The following is a 20,867-nucleotide window of genomic DNA, read 5'->3' as shown; positions in this document are numbered from 1 at the left end:
CCAATTGTCAAACGTACCAACAACGGAACAATGAAATTCTAATTTGTAGCAGCTTAAGAGTAAGCATAATACACACAGAGTATTTATAATAATAAAAAGCACAACATACTGTATAACAATACTAGTGCAAAAACACAAGTCCTTCGTGCAACCAGAAACACATTAAAGTTTATAGACAATAGACAATAGGTGCAGGAGTAGGCCATTCAGCCCTTCGAGCCAGCACCGCCACTCAATGCGATCATGGCTGATCACTCTCAATCAGTACCCCGATCCTGCCTTCTCCCCATACCCCCTCACTCCGCTATCCTTAAGAGCTCTATCCAGCTCTCTCTTGAAAGCATCCAACGAACTGGCCTCCACTGCTTTCTGAGGCAGAGAATTCCACACCTTGACCACTCTTTGACTGAAAAAGTTCTTCCTCATCTCCATTCTAAATGGCCTACCACTTATTCTTAAACTGTGGCCCCTTGTTCTGGACTCCCCCAACATTGGGAACATGTTTCCTGCCTCTAATGTGTCCAATCCCCTAATTATCTTATATGTTTCAATAAGATCCCCCCTCATCCTTCTAAATTCCAGTGTATACAAGCCTAATTGCTCCAGCCTTTCAACATACGACAGTCCCGCCATTCCGGGAATTAACCTAGTGAACCTACGCTGCACGCCCTCAATAGCAAGAATATCCTTCCTCAAATTTGGAGACCAAAACTGCACACAGTACTCCAGGTGCGGTCTCACCAGGGCCCGGTACAACTGGAAAAGGACCTCTTTGCTCCTATACTCAACGTTTATAGCTACTGAGGTTAGTGTTGTATATTGTTCAACAGCCTGATGGTTGCTGACAAGAAGCTATTCTTGAAATTGGTGGTCACTGCTTTCAGACTCCTGTCCTTTCTTCCCACTGGTAGTAGTGAAATCAGAGTGTGGCCAGGGTGGATGTAGGTCCAGGATGTTGGTTGCCTTTTTGGGGCAGCGCCTCCTACAGATCTACCACTCATGATGGGAGATAGCATGAACTCGATGGATTGAATGGCCTGTGTGTATACAAGCATATATCACATTCCTTAATAAATGTACTCTGGTTGTACGCTGTGTTTCACATACCATTTAGATCAGCAAACCTTTCATTATAATTTTTATTCCCAGGGCGTCATATAGTAATTGATTTCAGATGCGTAGATGTTGTGGGAGCTAAGTTGTCCATGGATAAGGGTCAGGTTGAAGTTGCTTCAGATTTTCCCATAAACACTTCTTCATTCCCCTTTTTCGGCTATATATCTTAAAAATTGTGCTTCATGCTGCGGCTTTCGGAGGGAAAGTTAGTGGCCTGGTTCCAGTTATGGGATAAGATTAGAGGAACAATTTGAGGTTGAGCTGATAGTCCACCGGGAAATCTAAACATGCACAGCTGTGGCTCAGCAAGAGATCCCTTCTCCAGGACAATATGGCCAATGCAACTTTCTCACGGGGTAAAGCCAATGATGTAAGTGACCTTAAACGCATGCACGCACTTGGCTAAAATTCAAACATTAAATTACTTACTTGATGAGGATTGGAGTAACATCATTTGTGAGAAACTAGCAGTGCCCTGATTTACAATTGGAGTGGAATTGTACTCAAAATTCAAAGAACTATGTACACTTTGAAACATATACATTAGTTGGACTCATTCGTATCATTTGCTGTTGGAATAATGGTTTTGAGATGAGAAATTTAGATAAAGGAGTTATTAAATCATCTCTTTGAAATTTTATCATCTAATTAACTTTTTTAGACGTTTAAAAGAACATAGAAAAGAACAGCACAAGAACAGGCCCTTCGGTCCACAATGTCTGTGCCGAACATAGTATCAATACCAACTCTTATCTGCCTGCACATAATTCATATCCCTCCATTCCTAGCATATCCCTATGCCGAACCAAAGATTTCTTAAATATGACTGTCGAATCTGCTCCATCTGTTCCAGGCACTCATCATCCTCTGTGTAAAAACCTTGCCCTGCACACCAAGTTTAAACTTTCACCCTGTCACCTTAAAACTATACGCCCTTGAATTTGATTTTACCGTGCTGGGGAAAAGGTTCTGACTGTCTATCCTATCTATTGCTCTCATAATTTTATATTCAAAGAAATAGTCGAGAGTCATGCAGCATGAAAACTAGTCCATCATGTCCACGCTGACAAGATGTCTAATATGAGATAAATTCCAGATTTGTATTGAATGTGTTCGATTCATTCAGATGAAATTTCATAATAGCAAAAAAGAAAAAAAAATAGATAGCCAATAGATGAAGAGTGCTAGAGAGACTGGAGAATGAAAGTGTAGAGAGAGAGAGGGAGTTACAGGAAAACAGCCACACATACATCAATTAAGGGCAGCATTGTGACGTAGGTGCAGAATTGAGGAAAAGCTATTCCATTGCTGTATTGATCAGCAATGGAATAACGAAGAGCAAAAGGAAAGAAAAAGTAACCAAAGAAAGTATAATTAATTACTGATTATAGAAGTTGGGATGTTATGCTACAGCTGTACATGATGGTTGGGCCACTCACATTTGGAGTATTGTGTTCAGCTTTGGTCACACTGCCATAGGAAAGTTGTTAAGCTAGAAAGAGTGCAGAGAAGGTTTATGAGGGTGATGCTGGGATTTAAGGCCCTGAGCTACAGGGAGAGGTTGAGCAGGCTCAGACCTTATTCCTAGGAATGCAGTACCCTGACTGATGAAGGCCAATCGGCCAAAAGTCTTTTTGACCACAGGTTATCTACCTGTGACAACACTTTGAGTGCAGCCCTTCACTCACTCCGCAACAACCCGGACATTTGGCCCACACTTTGAAAGTGATGTCTGTACCACTTTCTGAACCTGCACTCCTAGATTCCCCTGCTCTATAACATTCCCCAGAGGACTGCCATTCACTCCCACCTTGTTTTAAAAAAATATTTTATGTTTAGGATTTAGATATTCTACTCTCTGGCTTCAGAATGTTTCAGAGTTGAGTGCTCTTATCTTTCATTACATGTTCTAAGTTCAGAACAATTGGGACTTGAAAGATCTCAGTGAATCACTTAGGATTCTAATTTCAAAATATCTAGAATCTGAATACCCTTAGTACCTTGTTGTGGACTATGTATTTCAAATGTTCTGTATTTGTATGTCCTCAGCATATTCCTTTGCTTCTGAGTTTAGAGTACTCTAATTCATAAACCTTGGCTATTGAATGTCCTTGGTCCATTGGTAGAGTCATAGAGTGATGCAGTGTGAAAAGAAGTCCTTCGGCCCAACTTGGCCATACCGGCCAACATGTCCCAGCTACACTAGTCCCACCTGCCTGCGCTTGGTCCATATCCCTCCAAATTTGTCCTATTCATGTCCCTGTCTAACTATTTCTTAATAGTCCCAGCCTCAACTACCTCTTCTGGCAGCTTGTTCCATACACCCACCACGTTTTGTGTGAAAAAGTTACCCCTCAGATTCCTATTAAATCTTTTCCCCTTCACCTTGAACCTATGTCCTCTGTGGTCCTTGATTCCTCTATAAGATCACCTCTCATCCCCCTGCGCTCCAATGAAGAGAGACCCAGCCTACTCAACCTCTCCCTATAACTCAGATCCTCTAGTCCTGGCAACATCCTTGTAAATCTTCTCTGAACCCTTTCAAGCCTGACAATATCTTCCCTATAACAAGGTGCCCGGAACAGAACACAATACTCTAAATGCGGTCTCACCAATGTCTTATACAACTGCAACATGACCTCCCAACTTCTATACTCAATACTCCGACTAATGAAGGCCAATGTGCCAGAAGCCTTTTTGACCACCTTATCTACCTGCAACTCGACCTTCAAGGAACCATGCACCTGCACTCCCAGATCCCTCAGCTCCACACCACTTCCCAGAGGCCTACCATTCACTGTGTAGGTCCTGCCCTTGTTAGATGTCCCAAAATGCAACACCTCACTTGGTAGCTGGTAGATTTAGATTTGCTGGCATGTTAATTGCTTGTAAATTGCCCTGAATTTATGGGATGGAAGGAGAATTGATGGGCCTGTGAGAGAAAACAGATTACAGGGAAGTAAGCATGGAATTGAGATTGATTGGGTTGCTCTGTAGCCAGCATAAATTAAGTGGGCCGAATGGACTATTATGAATTGGAAAAAAATTGTCGTAGGCTCAGGTTTAAGAATGTTTAGGATTTGATTGTTTATTGTCTTTTGTTTAGGTTTATTATTGTCACATGTACTGAGATACAGTGAAAAGCTTTATTTTGCATGCGATCCAAACATCAGATACACCATACAAAAATGTAGTTGAATTCAAGTACAATAGATAGAACAAAGAGGAAGATGCAGAGTGCAGAATATTCACTACGTTTTTCCTGTCCTGCTGATTTTGAAGGAAAGGCTGAAACAGGGAATTACAGATGCTGCTTTACAAACAAAAGACACAAAGTTCTGGAATAAGTCTGAGGAAGGGTCCCAATCCATATCAACATCTATTTGAATCTGAGACCCACTGTCTGAAGAAGGGTCTCCACCCGAAACGTCACCCATTCCTTCTCTCCAGAGATGCTGCCTGTCCCTCTGAGTTACTCCAGCATTTTGTGTCTATCTTCGGTTTAAACCAGCATCTGCAGTTCCTTTCTGCACAACACCTATCCATGATCTTCAGAGTGCTGCCTGATCCACCTGAGTTACTCCAACAGTTTGTGTCTTGTTTTGAGCGAGAGACTTTTGTCCTGACACTATGTCACTAAATTCTCCATTCCCTTCCTGTACCCCGTCTCTTCATTGTTCGTTATTTAACCACAGTGGCATTGTCTGTAAACAATGTGTTGTGTTGTGAACTTTGGGTTTGAAATGCTGCAGATTTCAATATTCTTCTGGTTGTTTGCTTTATGTTTACTTTTAAAAGTTCTACGGCCACTATTGTGGGGTCAGGGTTCCATAATGTTTAGGATTTGAATGTTTCTAGTTTGAATGGCTGTCAAGCAAATGTTCAGCATGTTTATGCTTTGCATTTTTGTTCATCGTTTTTCTGACCAGGCTTCAGATTGAACTTTATTTGCAATTTGGAGAGGCTTCGTATAATAGTAAATCATGTATATGCCCATATTTAGACTTTAGACATACAGCACAGAAACAGGCCCTTTGGCCCACCGAGTTAATGCCGACCAGCGATCATCCTGTACACTAGCACTATCGTACACATATTAAGGACAATTTAACAACTTACTGAAGCCAAGTAACCTACAAACCTGTATGTCTCTGGAATGTGGGACGAAACCGGAGCACCCGGAGAACATCCATGTAGTCACAGAGAGAACGTACAAACTCCGTACAGACAGCACCCTTAGTCACAATCGAGCCCGGGTCTCTGGCGTTGTAAAGCAGCAACTCTACTGCTGCCCTGCTAATATTTGTCTATTTGGCCCCAGTAATTTTATTCTTCACGTTATGATATTTGAACTATGACATCCCATCGTGACCCGATTCAATGCCATCTCATTTCCGTTTTGCTTTCCCTGAATTGTTAGCCTGGTGTCCATTATGTAGCAGTGTATAACCAAAAACTAAATGTTGCCAAAGACTGAATTTTATCCCTCAGAATACTCTCTAGTAACTTTCTGACTGCAGATGTTAGGCTCACTAACCTATAGTTCCCAGGCTTTTCCCTGCAGTCCTTCTTGAATTGAGGCACAATTGCCATCCTCCAATCTTCTGGCACCTCACCCGTATTTAATGACAACTGATAAATCTCAGCCAGGGCACCTGCAATCTCCTCTCTCAGCTTCCCACAGTGTCCTCAGATATGTCTGATCACACCCGGGAGATTTGTCTACCTTCATAAGCATCAGGACAGTTCAGCCCCTCCCTGACCATAATACGGACTGCTCTCAAGACACTTCTATTGACTGCCCCAAGCTCTTCAGTCCTCATGTCATTCTCCACAGTAAAAACAGAGGAGAAATACTCATTGTGTACCTTACGTATCTCCTGTGGCTCCATACAGAGTTGACCATTTTGATGAGGACGTTTGAGAAACACACATGTCCATGGATAGGACAGGTTTAGAGGGACATGGGCCAAACACAGGCAGGTGAAACTAGTGTAGATGGGACATGTTGACCAGTGTGGGCAGATTGGGTCAAAGGTCCTGTTTCCACGCTCTATGACTCTATGAGCTACTGTCTAATACCCTCAAAATTGGCCTTTCGCCAATTTAGAACTCATGGGCCCGCCCTCTCTATCCATAATTATCTTGAACCTCATAGAACAGTGGTTGCTGATCCCAAAAGACTCATCCACGAACACTTCATTCACTTGCTCCTCCCAATTTCCCAGGACTAGATCAAATGCTGCCCTCCCCCATGTGGGGCCCCCTACATATTGCCCGAGGCAACGTTCCTGAACACATTTGACAAATTCCATCCCGTACAACTGTGCTGTTCAATTTGTTAGGGCAGTACTGTTACTGCAGTAACAACTACAGGAACATTAACATTTGTCAATGTTCACACCAACTCTGTCAAAGATGACAAATTTGCAGATTTAGAGGCATTTGACCCGACCACTGTGACTTGTTTCTCTGCCTCTACGTTCTGGCAATAGAATCCAAACTGATTCAGTGGGAGTGACAAGTAACACACTGCTCAAATAGATTGAACAGAGAACACACCAGGTCTAATGGAGATTTGTCCAATCTAACATTGTGCAGGGCGAGGTGCTTTACTCAGAGAGTAGGAAAAGAACTGCAGATGCTGGTTCAAATCGAAGGTAGCCACAAAATGCAGGAGTAACTCAGCGGGTCAGGCAGCATCTCAGGAGAGAAGGAATGGTGTCTTCTGAAGAAGGGTCTTGACCCGAAATGTCACCCATTCCTTCTCTCCTGAGATGCTGCCCGATCCGCTGAGTTACTCCAGCATTTTGTGTCTACCTTACTCAGAGAGTGGTAAGTGGCTGGAACACGCTGCCAGGGATGGTGGTGGAGGCGGATAAAATAGTGGTGTTTGAGACTTTTAGATAGGCACTTGGATATGAAGGGATATGCACCATGTGCTGACAGAGGAGATTAATGGCATGGAGATTGTGGGCCGCAGGGCCTGATCCTATACTGTTCTATGTTCTGTGTTCGAAAACATAATGTTAAATTTCCTTGCAGATATTGTCACGACTCAACATTTCTTCACATATTGGATATTGTATTAACTAAATGCAATTGTATGTATGGAACCCGTAAATGTAATCATTTAAATGTCAGGGTAAAGGATATACATGCAGGATGACTTCCAATGAATACTCAGTGAAGTTACTCCATAGCACAGTACTGTGCATTGTTGCTCCAATGGTTTGTCTACAACATTGGGCACATTTCTGCACAAATCTTGTGTTTTTCTCTATTTATTAATGTGAAACTCTTTTTGCTCATTTTTACGTCTTTCCCCATCACTGCCCTTTCCACCTCATCCAGAGGAGGACACGAGGAACTGCAGATGCTGGAAATTTGGACATAACACAGAGTGCTGGAGGAACTCAGCGAGTCAGGCAGCATCTGTGGTGGGAATTGGACAGATAACATTTCGAGGAAATTGTGGTGACTCAAAACGTAACGTACCTGGACATTTGATGTTAATTAGTCTAGAATGTCAAAGACTAGAGGGCAGTGCTTTAAGGTGAGAGGCAAAGTTTAAAGCAGATGTGTGAGGCAATTGTTTTACACAGAATGATGGGTATCTGGAATGTGCTCCCAGGGTGTAGTGATGGAGACAGATACAATTTAAGAGTGGCATTTACTGTAAGAGACTTTTAGATAGGCACATGGATATGCAGGGAATAGAGGGATATGGACCACATGCAGGCAGATATTAGTTTAACTTTAGATTTAGAGATACAGCGCGGAAACAGGCCCTTCGGCCCACCGAGTCCGCGCCGCCCAGCGATCCCCGCACATTAACACTATCCTACACACACTAGGGACAATTTTTACATTTACCCAGTCAATGAACCTACATACCTGTACGTCTTTGGAGTGTGGGAGGAAATCGAAGATCTCGGAGAAAACCCACGCAGGTCACGGGGAGAACGTACAAACTCCGTACAGACGGCGCCCGTAGTCAGGATCGAACCTGAGTCTCCGGCGCTGCATTCGCTGTAAGGCAGCAACTCTACCGCTGCGCCACCGTGCTGCCCTGACTTGGCATCCTGTTTGGTACACGTGAGCTGAAGGACCTGTTCCTGCACTGTTCTATGTTCTATCTTTAAACTTCACAATATTCCAAGGTCCAGAGTCTGAAGAAGGGTCTCAACTCAAAACATTTTCTCCAGAGGTGTTGCCTGACCCACTGAGTTACTCCAGCATTTTATGTCTATCTTTCCAAACGTCAACGTTTAAGCCATCTGCAGAATAAGGAGAAGCCATCTACAGGTAAGGAGAAACCATCTTGAGGTTTAGAATGGCACCAATGTCTACAATCAGCACATTAAGTTTTAGCCAGGGTCGACCTTGGGTCTATTTGGTTGAATTGTTGGGGGGATAATCGGAAGCAGCCGAAGGTTCTTTCCAAACTGCTGTTGGAAAACAATCAAAATAGAAAATAGTTCTCTGGATTCCTGAATTTCCATTTCAACAAGCCGCACAAACCTTACAGTGATTGCAATCCAAGGATGTGCAACTTCAGGCTGCATTAGGCTCCACGTCTGAATTTAAGTGGATCCAATATTTCCCAGTGCATTTTGTGGCAGCATATAATATCAGCTCAGGGTGAGTGACCTGAATTCTATTGATTGAATAGAAAAATGCTATTCGGCCCAACAAGTTCACACTGACCATCGATCACTCTTTCACTCTGGTTCTATGTTATCCCACGCTCACATCCATTCCCTACACACTAGGGGCAATTTACAGAAGTTTACTAACGTACAAGCCTCACTTTTTGGGATGTGGGAGGAAACTGGAGCACCCAGAGGAAACCCACGTGGTCATAGGAGAATGTGCAAATTTCACACACAGACAGCACCCGTGGTCAGGATTGAAACTGGGTCTTTGGCGCTGTGAGGCAGCAGCTCTACCAGCAGCTCCACTGTGCCGTTCTTATGATCAGCACTGGGGAAGTTGAACTAAATGCAAACTTTACGAAGTTTAAGCATTTTAAAAGAGCTAATATAAGCCATGAAGTTTTTTTTTCCCCTTCTAAATATTTGGTGACTCTGGTTCATTATTTTTCTTTTATAAGTGGCCTTTCAAATGGTAATATACAAAATAAATCAAACTTCTGGATCTTTAAACTATTTGAAAGCGTTCCAAAGCTGTTCTTAGATAACATTGATAAATGCAACCACTGTGCCTGTGGGCTGGGTTCTATGGTCTTATTCTACATTCAGGCTTTCTGAACTTGCACAGTTTCTTCATCTTAATAGCAGTGACGTTGAGGATGGGAAACGCAGAAGGCTAACAAGAGTTCAAGTCGTACATCATCACTGCCATGGAGTCTCAGCTGGGAAATCTTTTAGCATTTGTGCTATCTGCCCTGACTTCAGATTTGTCATCTGCCCTGCTTATGGAAAGTTCCCTGCCCTCTCAGGAACTGGGAGGAGCAAGTGTCTTTGACGGCGATAGATGTTTTACATCACATTGCTAGGGTCACTGCTCGGATGCAGCTGTTGTCTGCTGATGACTGGCTTGTGGCTGCTTCAGTCTGCACGTACCTCAGGGAAAGGCAAAGAGACTTGCGATAGTGATGTTCAGAGGAAGAGCTGAGGTTTCAAGTCAAAGCTTTGAACCTTCCCTGCTGGGAGAAGCTGTATGATTCACCCTGAGTTTCACCTACTGAAACTAATAGTGTTTCCCTTGGACTGTGCTTATCTTAGTGCTAGCCATGGATCACACCAGTGGCGCAGCTGGTAGAGCTGCTACTTCACAGCACCAGAGACCTGCGATCGATCCTGGGCCTGTTTCCATGTTTAATCTTTCAATCAATCAGTTTGTAATAGCTCCTCTTGCTTGTTATCCAAGCACCAAATGTTAATCCTACTCTCACAGAGGACGTGTGGGGATATAAACATTTAGTTTTTTTAGTTTAGTTTATTATTGTCATGTGTACCGAGGTACAGTGAAAAGCTTTTAGCTGCATGCTATCCAGTCAAAGAAAAGACTATACATGATTACAATTAAGCTGTCTACATATAGGATAACAGGAATAACGTGCAACATAAAGTCCAGTAAAGTCCGATTGAAGATAGTTCAAAGATCTCCAATGAGGTAGATGGAAGGTCTGGACCACACTCTAGATGGTGAGAGGAGGTTCAGTTGCCTGATAACAGCCGGGAAGAAACTGTCCCTGAATCTGGAGGTGTACGATTTCAAACTTCTGTAACTCTTGCCCAGTGGAAGAGGGAGTGACCGGGGAGAGAATGGTCCTTAATAATGCTTGTGGCATTGCAGAGGCAGCATGCAGTGTAGGTGGAGTCAATGGAAAGGAGGTTGGTTTGTGTGATGGTTAAAATAAGCGCGCAATCCCCAAACAGCAGTGGCAGAGCCAAGGTTACACCGAACAATAGAGATGGGGATTAGTGTGTGTGGCCAGCACAGATTCAGCGGGCCAAAGGGCCGGTTTCCATGCCGTGTGAATCTAGGACACTCAGCCATCCCCCATCAACTACCTCCAGCATCAGTCGCACTCATCCATTTTCTCATGGCTTGTGGAAGGGTTATGTTTAGGTTTAGCTTTATTATTGTCACATGTGAATAGGCCACAGGTACAGTGAAAAGCTTTGTTTTGCATGCTATCCAAACAGATCAGATATACCACTAAAAAAAAGAGACAGATAGTGGTGGAGTAACTCAGCGGATCAGGCAGCATGTATGGAGAACATGGATAGGGTGATCTTTCAGGTCGGGACCTTCTTCAGACAGTTTAGTGTACGGAAATAACTGCAGATGCTGGTACAAATCGAAGGTATTTATTTACAAAATGCTGGAGTAACTCAGTAGGTCAGGCAGCATCTCAGGAGAGAAGGAATGGGTGACGTTTCGGGTCGAGACTCTTCTTCAGACTGATGTCAGGGGGGCGGGACAAAGGAAGGATATAGGTGGAGACAGGAAGATAGAGGGAGAACTGGGAAGGGGGAGGGGAAGAGAGGGACAGAGGAACTATCTAAAGTGGGAGAAGTCAATGTTCATACCACTGGGCAGCAAGCTGCCTACAAGACAGTTCTACATTTAGATATACCATACATAAATACAATCAAGTGAAACTTAAGTACAATAGATAGAGCAAAGGAGAAGATATAGAGTGTAGAATATATTTCTCAGCATTGTAGCCCATCTGTTCCAGAGACACCTTATCACTTCCAGCAAGCTCTTTGAAGAACGGTCTCGACCCGAAACGTCACCCATTCCTTCTCTCCTGAGATGCTGCCTGACCCGCTGAGTTACTCCAGCATTTTGTGATACCTTCGATTTGTACCAGCATTTGCAGTTATTTTCCTACTCCAGCAAGCTCTCCAGCTTTTTACCATACTTAAGTATATATTAAGTGTTTAATATACTTCAGTTTACTTTACTTTAGAAATACAACGTGGAACTAGGCCCTTCGGCCCACTGAGTCAGTGCTGATCAATGATCACCCTGTGCACTAGCACTATCCTACACACTAGGGAAATTTTGAGAAGCCAATTAACCTACAAACCCGTGCGTTTTTGGAGTGTGAGAGGACACCAGAGCATGCGGACACGGGGATTATACAAACTCCGTACAGGCAGCACCCAAGGTCAGAATTGAACCCGTGCTTCTGGCGCTGCAAGGGACTAATGCTACCGCTGTGCCCTGTTGTGCAAGACCCTGCAAAGATGTTAGCTGGGGTTGAAGCTGTCCAGCACCAGGCAAACAGATGAGGTTCCATGTGGAAGGCTGAGGCAGCCATTTATTTCACTGTGGGCTATGAATAAGACAGGACTGGTTTATGGATCCCAACTGACAAATTGTTGAGAACAGGACTCTGCAGTGTAGCCGGCCTGATTCGGCAACTTGAATGCCCAGGAATGAAGGAGATTATAAAAAGTGGTGAACACTGCCCGGTCCATCATGGGTACTGACCTACCCTCCATCAAAGGGATCTATAGGAGGCCCTGCCTCTAAAAGGCAGCCAACATCGTCAGAGAATCACACCACTTTGGCCATGCTTTCATTTCGCTCCTGCCATTGGGAAGAAGGTACAGGAGTCTGAAAGCTATAACATCCAGGTTCAGGAGCAGCTTCTTCCCAACAATCACGAGGCTATTGAACATTACGAACTCCAGCTAAGCCTCGGTCCATTGGACTCATGCCGTGAGAGCGAGGAGGGACCCGTGAGCAATCGCCAAGAGCAAGTGGACCATCGGAGAGCGACGAGGACTGTTAGAGAGCGAGGGGCCGCCGGAGAGCTGTGGGAGAGCGAGGAGGGGTATCAGAGAGTGAGGACGGGGGCATCGGAGAGCTGTGAGAGCAAGGAGGGCTGTCGGAGAATGAGGAAGACCGTCGGAGAGCGAGGAAGGCTGTCAGAGGTGAGGTCTGCTCAATGATTTTATCGGGTTGTATGCAAAACAAAGTACATTTCACTGTACTCGGGTACATGTGACAATAAAGCATTGAATCATTGAAGATACAGGAGCCTGAGAACCATGATCTCCAGGTTGAAGAACAGCTTCTTCTCATCAACCATCAGCCTCTTGAAACACACTGCACATTACTAACCACAGCCTGCCTCGGCACCGATCTACGGTAGATTATTTTAGAGTATTTACTATGTACTTCGACTTGCACTTGAATGAATATAACTTTAATTGTCATTCAAAACAACACAAACGGGTGCATATTTGAACGAAATTCCGTTGCAACTGGCTTCAATGTAACACCAAATAATAAAAATTGATTAAAGAAAAATAAATAAATAAGTAACTCGCAGATAAAATAATGGCGGCGGATCATTGTGAATTCAAGAGTCTGATGACTCGGGGGAAGAAGCTGTTGCAGAACCTGACTGTCCTGCTCCGTATGCTGCAGTACCTTTGACCAGAGGGCAGCAGGGTGAGCAGTCCATGATAGAGATGGGTGGGGTTTTTCTGGTCCGCACCAGGTCCGCAGAACCTGGCGGACTGGTGCTCTGATAACAACCTGTCCCTAAATACCACCAAGACCAAGGAGCTGATCATTAACTTCCGTAGGTCCCCCAACGGGGAATATGCCCCGATCTTTATCAACGGGGACAGTGTGGAGAGAGTGTCCAGGTTCAAGTTTCTGGGCACTCACATTTCGGAGGACCTCACATAGTCCAATAACACCGCTGCGCTGGTCAAGAAGGCACAGCAATGACTGTTCTACCTAAGAGCACTGAAAAAGTCTGGTCTACCCCAACAGCTGCTGACGACATTCTACCGCTACACCATAGAGAGCATCCTAACTCATGGCACCCCTGTGTGGTATCTCAGCTGCACGGAGGCAGTGAGGAAAGCTCTTCAGCGGGTAGTCCATAGAGCTCAGAGGACCATCAGAACACAGCTATCAGCCTTGGAGGGCATCTACAACACACAATGCCTCAGAAAAGCCACCAGCATCCACAAAGACTCTTCACACCCCTGCAACAGTCTGTTCGAACTTCTACCATCGGGCAGACGCTACAAGGCCTTCTACGCCCGCACCTCCAGACTCAGGAACAGCTTCATAGGGCCATAGCTGCTATGAACCGGTCCTGCTGAGCCGGATGGTCACATCGCACAGTGAACCGGCACAGATCTACTTGCACTTTATTCTGTTTTAAAACTGTTCCAATTTGTTTCATTGGGTTGTTTAAATTAATACTGACTTAATACTAAATATTAATACTAAATATTAATATTAAATTAATATTAATTAATTTATTGCATCATATGGGAGGCGCATTCCCAATCTCGTTGTACCCCTGTACAATGACAATAAAGATATATTGTATTGTATTGTATTTAATGGTATTTTTGACCTTGGACAAGCAGCGTTTGTGTGCAATGTCCTGGATGGAAGAAAGTGAAGTCCCGATGATTTTCTCAGCCGTCCTCACCACTCTCTGCACGGACTTCCAGTCTGAGGCTTTGCAGTCCCCAGACCAGACAGCGATGCAGTTGGTCAGTATGCTCTCTATGGTGCCCCAGTAGAAAGTGGTGAGGATGGGATGGGGGAGGTGTGCTCTCCTCATCCGGCGCAGAAAGTGCAAACGCTGCTAGGCTCTCTCGACTAGAGATGCAGTGTTTAGGGACCAGGTCCGGCTGTCCCTAAGTTTGCTTACTGAGTCTAACTGATAATTTATTGTATTATTACTTGTTGTATATTTATTTTTTGTGGCATTGGGTTATTCTGCCTGCAAAGCTGCAGCAAGTAGGGATTTCCTTGTTCCATTCCTGGTACATGTGGCAGTGAAACATTCTTCAAATACTCTTGGAACATAAGAGAGCAGGTCAAATCTTCCAGTCTTGTATTGTCTGCCTTCAAAAAAAAGAACGTGAACCCCTAGTGGACTAAAAAGCTCTTGACAGCAAGTCCATGAACAAAATGTTGTACCGGGTATGCTTGGTAACTGATCAACTCTCACAGAACAGTGAGAGACTGTTCTAGCAATGCAACATGCCTCGTGTACTGCACACAGGTTTTGATTGTTAATCAGACTCTGTAGCCCATGGTTATGCTGGTATTTTGATGCTCAGAAGTGCTGAAAGGACTGATTGAAGCTGTTGAGTTATTGTTGTTAATGAACCTTGTCCCAGCATGCTCGATCCCCAAGCTCTTTTCTTGTGAGCACCATTGTAGAACTGAATTAGTGAATGCATATTAACTATAAATGCAGTCTGAAGAAGGGTTTTGACCTAAAACGTCACATGGAAACATGGAAAATAGGTGCAGGAGGAGGACATTTGGCCCTTCAAGTCAGCACCACCATTCATTGTGATCATGGCTGATCATCCACAATCAGTAACCTGTGCCTGCCTTCTCCCCATATCCCTTGATTCCACTTGCCCCTAGAGCTCTATCTAACTCTCTTTTAAATTAATCTATTCCTTTCTACCATAGATGCTGCCTGTCCCACTGAGTTATTCCAGCTTTTTGTGTCTATCTTCAGACATTAACTATAGGTGACTTGGAAAACATTTAACATTTCAGGTGTTGGACATATCCTTCAGTAAAATCTTAACTCTGTTTCTCTCTCAGGTGCTGCCTGACCAATTGAGTATTTCTAGTGGTGTTGATTTTTATTTTTGGTTGCAAGAACAGGAAAAATAATTCTAAAGTATTTCAATGATGCTAGTATGGAAGGTTTCAGGTGAGGCTGAGGTTCACTCCTCCAATCTCAGAGAGACAAAGCGCAGGCTGGGCGATCGTTTCGCTGAATACCTTTGCTCAGTCTGCCTGGGCCAAGGCGATCTTCCGGTTGCCAAACACTTTAACTCCCCCATTCCCCAAATGACCTGTCTGTCCTGGGCCTCTCCCACTGTCAGAGTGATGCCACACACAAAAATTGGAGGAAATCCACCTCCTATTTCGCTTGGGCAGCTTACAACTCAGCGGTATGAACATTGATCTCTCTAACTTCAAGTAACCCTTGCTTTCCCTCTCTCTCCCCATCCTCCTCCACCCTAGTTCTCCGACTAGTTTCACTGTCCTAATTAATTTACTGTTGTATGGCTTGTCAAGTCAAGTCAACTTTATTGTCACCTTCCCCTCAGCCAACTGAACCATTCCACATCACTAGTTTCCCTTTCCCCTGACTCTCAGTCTGATGAAGGGTCACGACCCGAAACGTCACCTATTCCTTCTCTCGAGAGACGCTGCCTGTCCCGCTGAGTCACTCCAGCACTGGATGTCGATCTTCGATGTAAACCAGCATCTGCAGTTCCTTCCTACAGTTTTAAGCTATACATGAGAGAACTGCTATGGTTTGGGTTCACAATAATGTCCAACACCAGGGTTTGTCCTTGCTTAATGGCACAGTTTGTAGAGATATTGCCTCACAGCGCCAGAGACCCAGTTCAATCCTGACCTCAGCTGGTGCCTGTGTGGCATTTGCACATATTCTCCATGACCATGTAGGTTTCCTCAAACAGCTTTTGTTACAGCCCACATCTGAAACATGTGTTAGTTGGCCATTGTGAACGGCAGACACAACATGCTGAAATCTAGAGATCATTCAATAGACAATAGGCAATAGATGCAGGAGTAGGCCATTCAGCCCTTCGAGCCAGCACCGCCATTCAATGTGATCATGGCTGATCATTCACAATCGGTACCCCGTTCCTGCCCTCTCCCCATACTCCCTGACTCTGCTATCATTAGGAGCTCTATCTAAGGTGTCACAAAATGCTGGAGTAGCTCAGCGGGTCAGACAGCATCTCAGGAGAGAAGGAATGGGTGATGTTTCGGGTCGAGACCCTATCTAACTCTCTCTTGAAAGCATCCAGAGAATTGGCCTCCACTGCCTTCTGAGGCAGAGAATTCCACAGATTTACAACTCTGAGTGAACAAGTTTTTCCTCATCTCCGTTCTAAATGGCCTACCCCTTTTTCTTAAACTGTAGCCTCTGGTTCTGGACTCCCCCAACATTGGGAACATGTTTCCTGCTTCTAGCGTGTCCAATCCCTTAATTATCTTATATGTTTCAATAAGATCCCCTCTCATCCTTCTAAATTCCAGCATATACAAGCCCAGTCACTCCAGTCTTTCAACATACGACAGTCCCACCATTCCGGTAATTAACCTAATGATCGAGTCAGGATCCTTCTTCAGACCCAAAAGTCGTCTGCCCATTCCCTCCCCAGATGCTGCCTGACCAGTTGAGTTCCTCCAGCACTTTATGGGGTGCACTATAAATTGTAAATGGGTAAGTTGTAGGAACTGAGGAGAGTTGGAAGAGTATATCTATGACTCTTAATCGTAGATTTATTTATAGAGATTGGTTATGGTAATTAGTTGTCTAATTGAATTTTAGGTTTTAGGTTTATTATTATCAAACGTACCAAGGAACAGTGAAAAACATTGTTTTGCATGCTATCCAAACAGAACAGATGTACCATACAGAAGTACAAACAAGTCAAACTCAAGTACAGTAGATTGAGCAAATGGAAAGATGCGGAGTGCAAAATGTAGTTCTCAGCATTGTAGCGCATCAAAGTCCAATGTCTTCAATAGGGTAGAGGTGAATCAGACAGTACCCTAGCTTGTGGAAGGGCCGTTCAGAAGCCTGATAACAGAGGGGATGAAGCTGTTCCTGAGTCTGATGGTGCGCACTTTCAAGCTTCTTTACCTTCTGCTGGATGGAAGCGGGGAGAAGAAGGAATGACCGGGTGGGACAAGTCATTGATCATGGCTGCTTTTCCGAGGCAGGGTGAAGTGTAGATGGAGTCAATGGCGGTACGTCACTATAGACCGTAAATACAAAATGGATCGACCACATAATCACAAAAGCAATTAGATAGGATTGAGTTCAAAGTGGCTCATCTGATTTCCAAAACGTTTTCTTCTTTTACAAGCCACGAGTCAGTAGTGTGATGATTCACTTGCTTGAATAAGTGGAACTCCTGGATTCTGATAGTGTGTGATAGACTGGGCTACATCGACAACTCTACAATTTTGTGTGGTCTTGGGCAGAGATTTAGGATGGTGGAATGTGATGAGGCTTCTCACTATTTGGCAATTCCTATTGCTTGGATTGTGGCCCAGACGCCTGTCTCCTGCAGCGGGAGTTGTTATACATTACTCCCCTCTGCATCTTCCCCTTTGCTCTACCTATTGTACTTAAGTTTGACTTGATTGTATTTATGTATGGTATATCTAATCTGTTTGGATAGCATACAAAACAAAGCTTTAAACAAAGCTTTTCACTGGACACGTCACAATAATAAATTGAAAACTAAAAAAAACGACTAAAGATGAGCAATAATGCGATGTCCACATCCCAGAAAATGAACAAGTTCTGAAGACCCCATCATTGACCCTGGGCTTGAGGGGCAACATTGTGGCTCTCTAAAGCTCCTGTCCTTTTGTATGAAGATTAGTGTTAAGTGGGGTGGCCGCTAAGTTCAAAGGGCCTGTCACCCGAAAATCACTTTGGAGGGCAGACAGGTGCAGCTGATAGAGCTCCTGCCTCACCACACCAGAGACTCAGGCTCGGCCCTGATCTCCAGTGCTGTCTATGTGGAGCTTGCACGTTTCCCTATGAACCACGATGAAATAATAAACCTAAACCTTAAAAACCTTGTGGTTTGCCCCAAGGTAGATATATTGATACATAGATATTGACCAGGAACTGAAGTGGAATAGTCCAATATACGATGTGGTTAGAAGACAACTCAGAGGCTAAGAATCCTGCAGAGTGCATTTGCCCCTAGTGTGAAGGTAGATTCCAGATTGGGGGAGGGTTGGCGGTTGATGGGAAAGTGGGGTTAATAATACAACTGCGATTAGTGTAAATGAGCAGTTGATGGTCATTGATAGGCAGAAGAACCTGTTTCGTACTTTATGATTAAGTGATACATCAGTGTAGCCAACTACCATTTGCAAAGCAAAAGAGTCCAAAGGTTTTCACTGAACATTCAGGGCAATTATCATCAACAAATCAAAATACTGAGTATCACTATAGACCGTAAATACAAATGGACCGACCACATAATCACAAAAGCAATTAGATAGGATTAAGTTCAACCTAATAGAGAACTGGTTGGCAGACAGGAAGCAAAGAGTAGGAATTAACGGGTCCTTTTCAGAATGGCAGGAAGTGACTAGTGGGGTGCCGCAAGGCTCGGTGCCGGGACCCCAGTTATTTACAATTTATATTAACGATTTAGATGAGAGAATTAAATGTAACATCTCCAAGTTTGCAGATGACACAAAGCTGGGTGGCAGTGTGAGCTGCGAGGAGGATGCTATGAGGCTGCAGGGTGACTTGGACATGTTGGGTGAATGGGCAGATGCAGTATAATGTGGATAAATGGGAGGTTATTCACTTTGGTGGCAAAAACAGGAAGGCAGATTATTATTTGAATTGTGGCAGATTAGGAAAAAGGGAGGTGCAACGAGACCTGGGTGCGCTTGTACATCAGTCACTGAAAGTTAGCATGCAGGTACAGTAGGCAGTGAAGAAAGCTAATGGCATGTTGGCCTTCATTGCAAGAGGATTTGAGTTTAGGAGCAAGGAAAGTCCTACTGCAGTTGTACAGGGCCCTGGTAAGACCGCACCTGGAGTATTGTGTGCAATTTTGGTCTCCTAATTTGAAGAAGGACAATATTGCTATTGAGGGAGTGCAGCGTAGGTTCACCAGGTTAATTCTCAGGATGGCGGGACTGACATATGATGAAATAATGGGTCGACTGGGCTTGTATTCGTTGGAATTTAGAAGGATGAGAGGGGATCTTATAGAAACATATAAAATTCTCAAAGGAATGGACAGGCTAGATGCAGGAAAAATGTTCCCGATGTTGGGCGAGTCCAGAACCAGGAGTCACAGTTTAAGAATAACGGGTAGACCATTTTAGACTGTGATGGAGAAAAACATTTTCACTCAGAGATTTGTGAATCTGTGGAATTTTCTGCCACTGAGGGCAGTGAAGGCTAATTCACTGGATGTTTCCAAGAGAGAGTTAGATTTAGTCTTCGGGCTAAGTGAATCAAGGGATATGGGGAAAAAGCAGGAACTGGGTACTTATTTTTGATGATCAGCCATGATCATGTTGAATGGCGGTGCTTGCTCGAAGGACCGAATGCCCTACTCCTGCACCCATTTTTCTATGTTTCTATGGAAAGGAGTGGGCACAAAACGCTGGAGTAGCTCAGCAGGTCAGGCAGCATCTTCTCTGGAGAAAAGGAATAGGTGACGTTTCTGGTCGAGACCTTTCATCAGAGATTGGGGTTTTACCCACTCTGAAGAAAGATCCCGACCCAAAACATCAGCCGTCCGTCCATCCCCTCCACAGATGCTGCCCGCCCCGCCGAGTTCCTCCAGCACTTTTGCGTGTTTTTGCTCAACTGTTTTTGCAACAGTTCCTCGTGCCTCAACCCTTGATCAGCTGCATGCACCCTCTTGAGCCAACACTGGGCGGCAAAGCGAGATCTGTCATTCTGTGGGGGATGGATCAAGTCATTGATTTGAGCCGTCCACCACTACACCCAAGAGGCAGTAGACCATTCTTGGATAGAGATAGCCCAGGGGAGGGGGTGGGGGTGTTCTCAGTCACCAGCGACCCAGAAGAAGCAGGAGGGCTGCGTTGAGAGTACTGGGTCTTTGCACAGTGTGTGTGTGTGTGTTCACTCTGGAGGGGGAGGTGGCTGTCTGAACGTCATGTGGACCATCCGTGTATAAATAGCGGGGGCTGCGGTTCTCAGCAGTCCCTGGATGATGCATTGGTAGGGGAGCAGAGCCGAGCTTGCTTACTTACTTTGCTGGTCCCTTCCCCAGCTAGTTGGCCCGGACATGTCTCTGTCTTTCTGCGGCAACGACTCGCACTACAACGTGGACGGCGGCATCTTTAACAACTGCTGCTTCGTGGATGCCCTCAATCTGGTGCCACACGTCTTCCTACTCTTCATCGCTTTCCCCATCTTGTTCATCGGTGAGTAAAGGGAACAAGAGGGGAGGGGTGGGGAGGGGGGGGGGGGGGGGGGTGGTGGGGAGGGGGGGGGGGGGGGTGAGAGAATGCACCCACAACATGGGAGCATTGGCCCCACATTTTTGGGTGCACTGGCATATATGGTTTTGCACGCCCCTCTCTGCAAGATAAGACGGTGGCACAGCGGGTAGAGCCGCTGCCTCACAGCGCCGGAGACCCCCCGGGTTCGACCCCGACCTCGGGTGTTGTCTGCGTGCATGTTTCCCCCG

General features: G+C 44.8%; 1 protein-coding gene across 1 annotated transcript in view; it reads left to right on the top strand.

Annotated features, from left to right (window-relative positions):
- Positions 1-20,867, top strand: part of LOC144604991 (ATP-binding cassette sub-family C member 9-like) — a 184,099-nt gene that overhangs the window by 3,763 nt on the left and 159,469 nt on the right. The window contains exon 2 of the mRNA XM_078419986.1: positions 20,448-20,601. Coding sequence (XP_078276112.1) covers positions 20,463-20,601 — 139 coding nt within the window. The 5' untranslated portion in view covers positions 20,448-20,462. The remainder of the gene's footprint in view (positions 1-20,447; positions 20,602-20,867) is intronic.

The sequence above is a fragment of the Rhinoraja longicauda genome, chromosome 23 (genome assembly GCF_053455715.1).
Source record: "Rhinoraja longicauda isolate Sanriku21f chromosome 23, sRhiLon1.1, whole genome shotgun sequence".
NCBI classification, from domain to species: Eukaryota; Metazoa; Chordata; class Chondrichthyes; order Rajiformes; family Arhynchobatidae; genus Rhinoraja; species Rhinoraja longicauda.
Note: the sequence above shows the minus strand (reverse complement) of the source record. Positions and strands in the feature narration are given on the sequence as shown.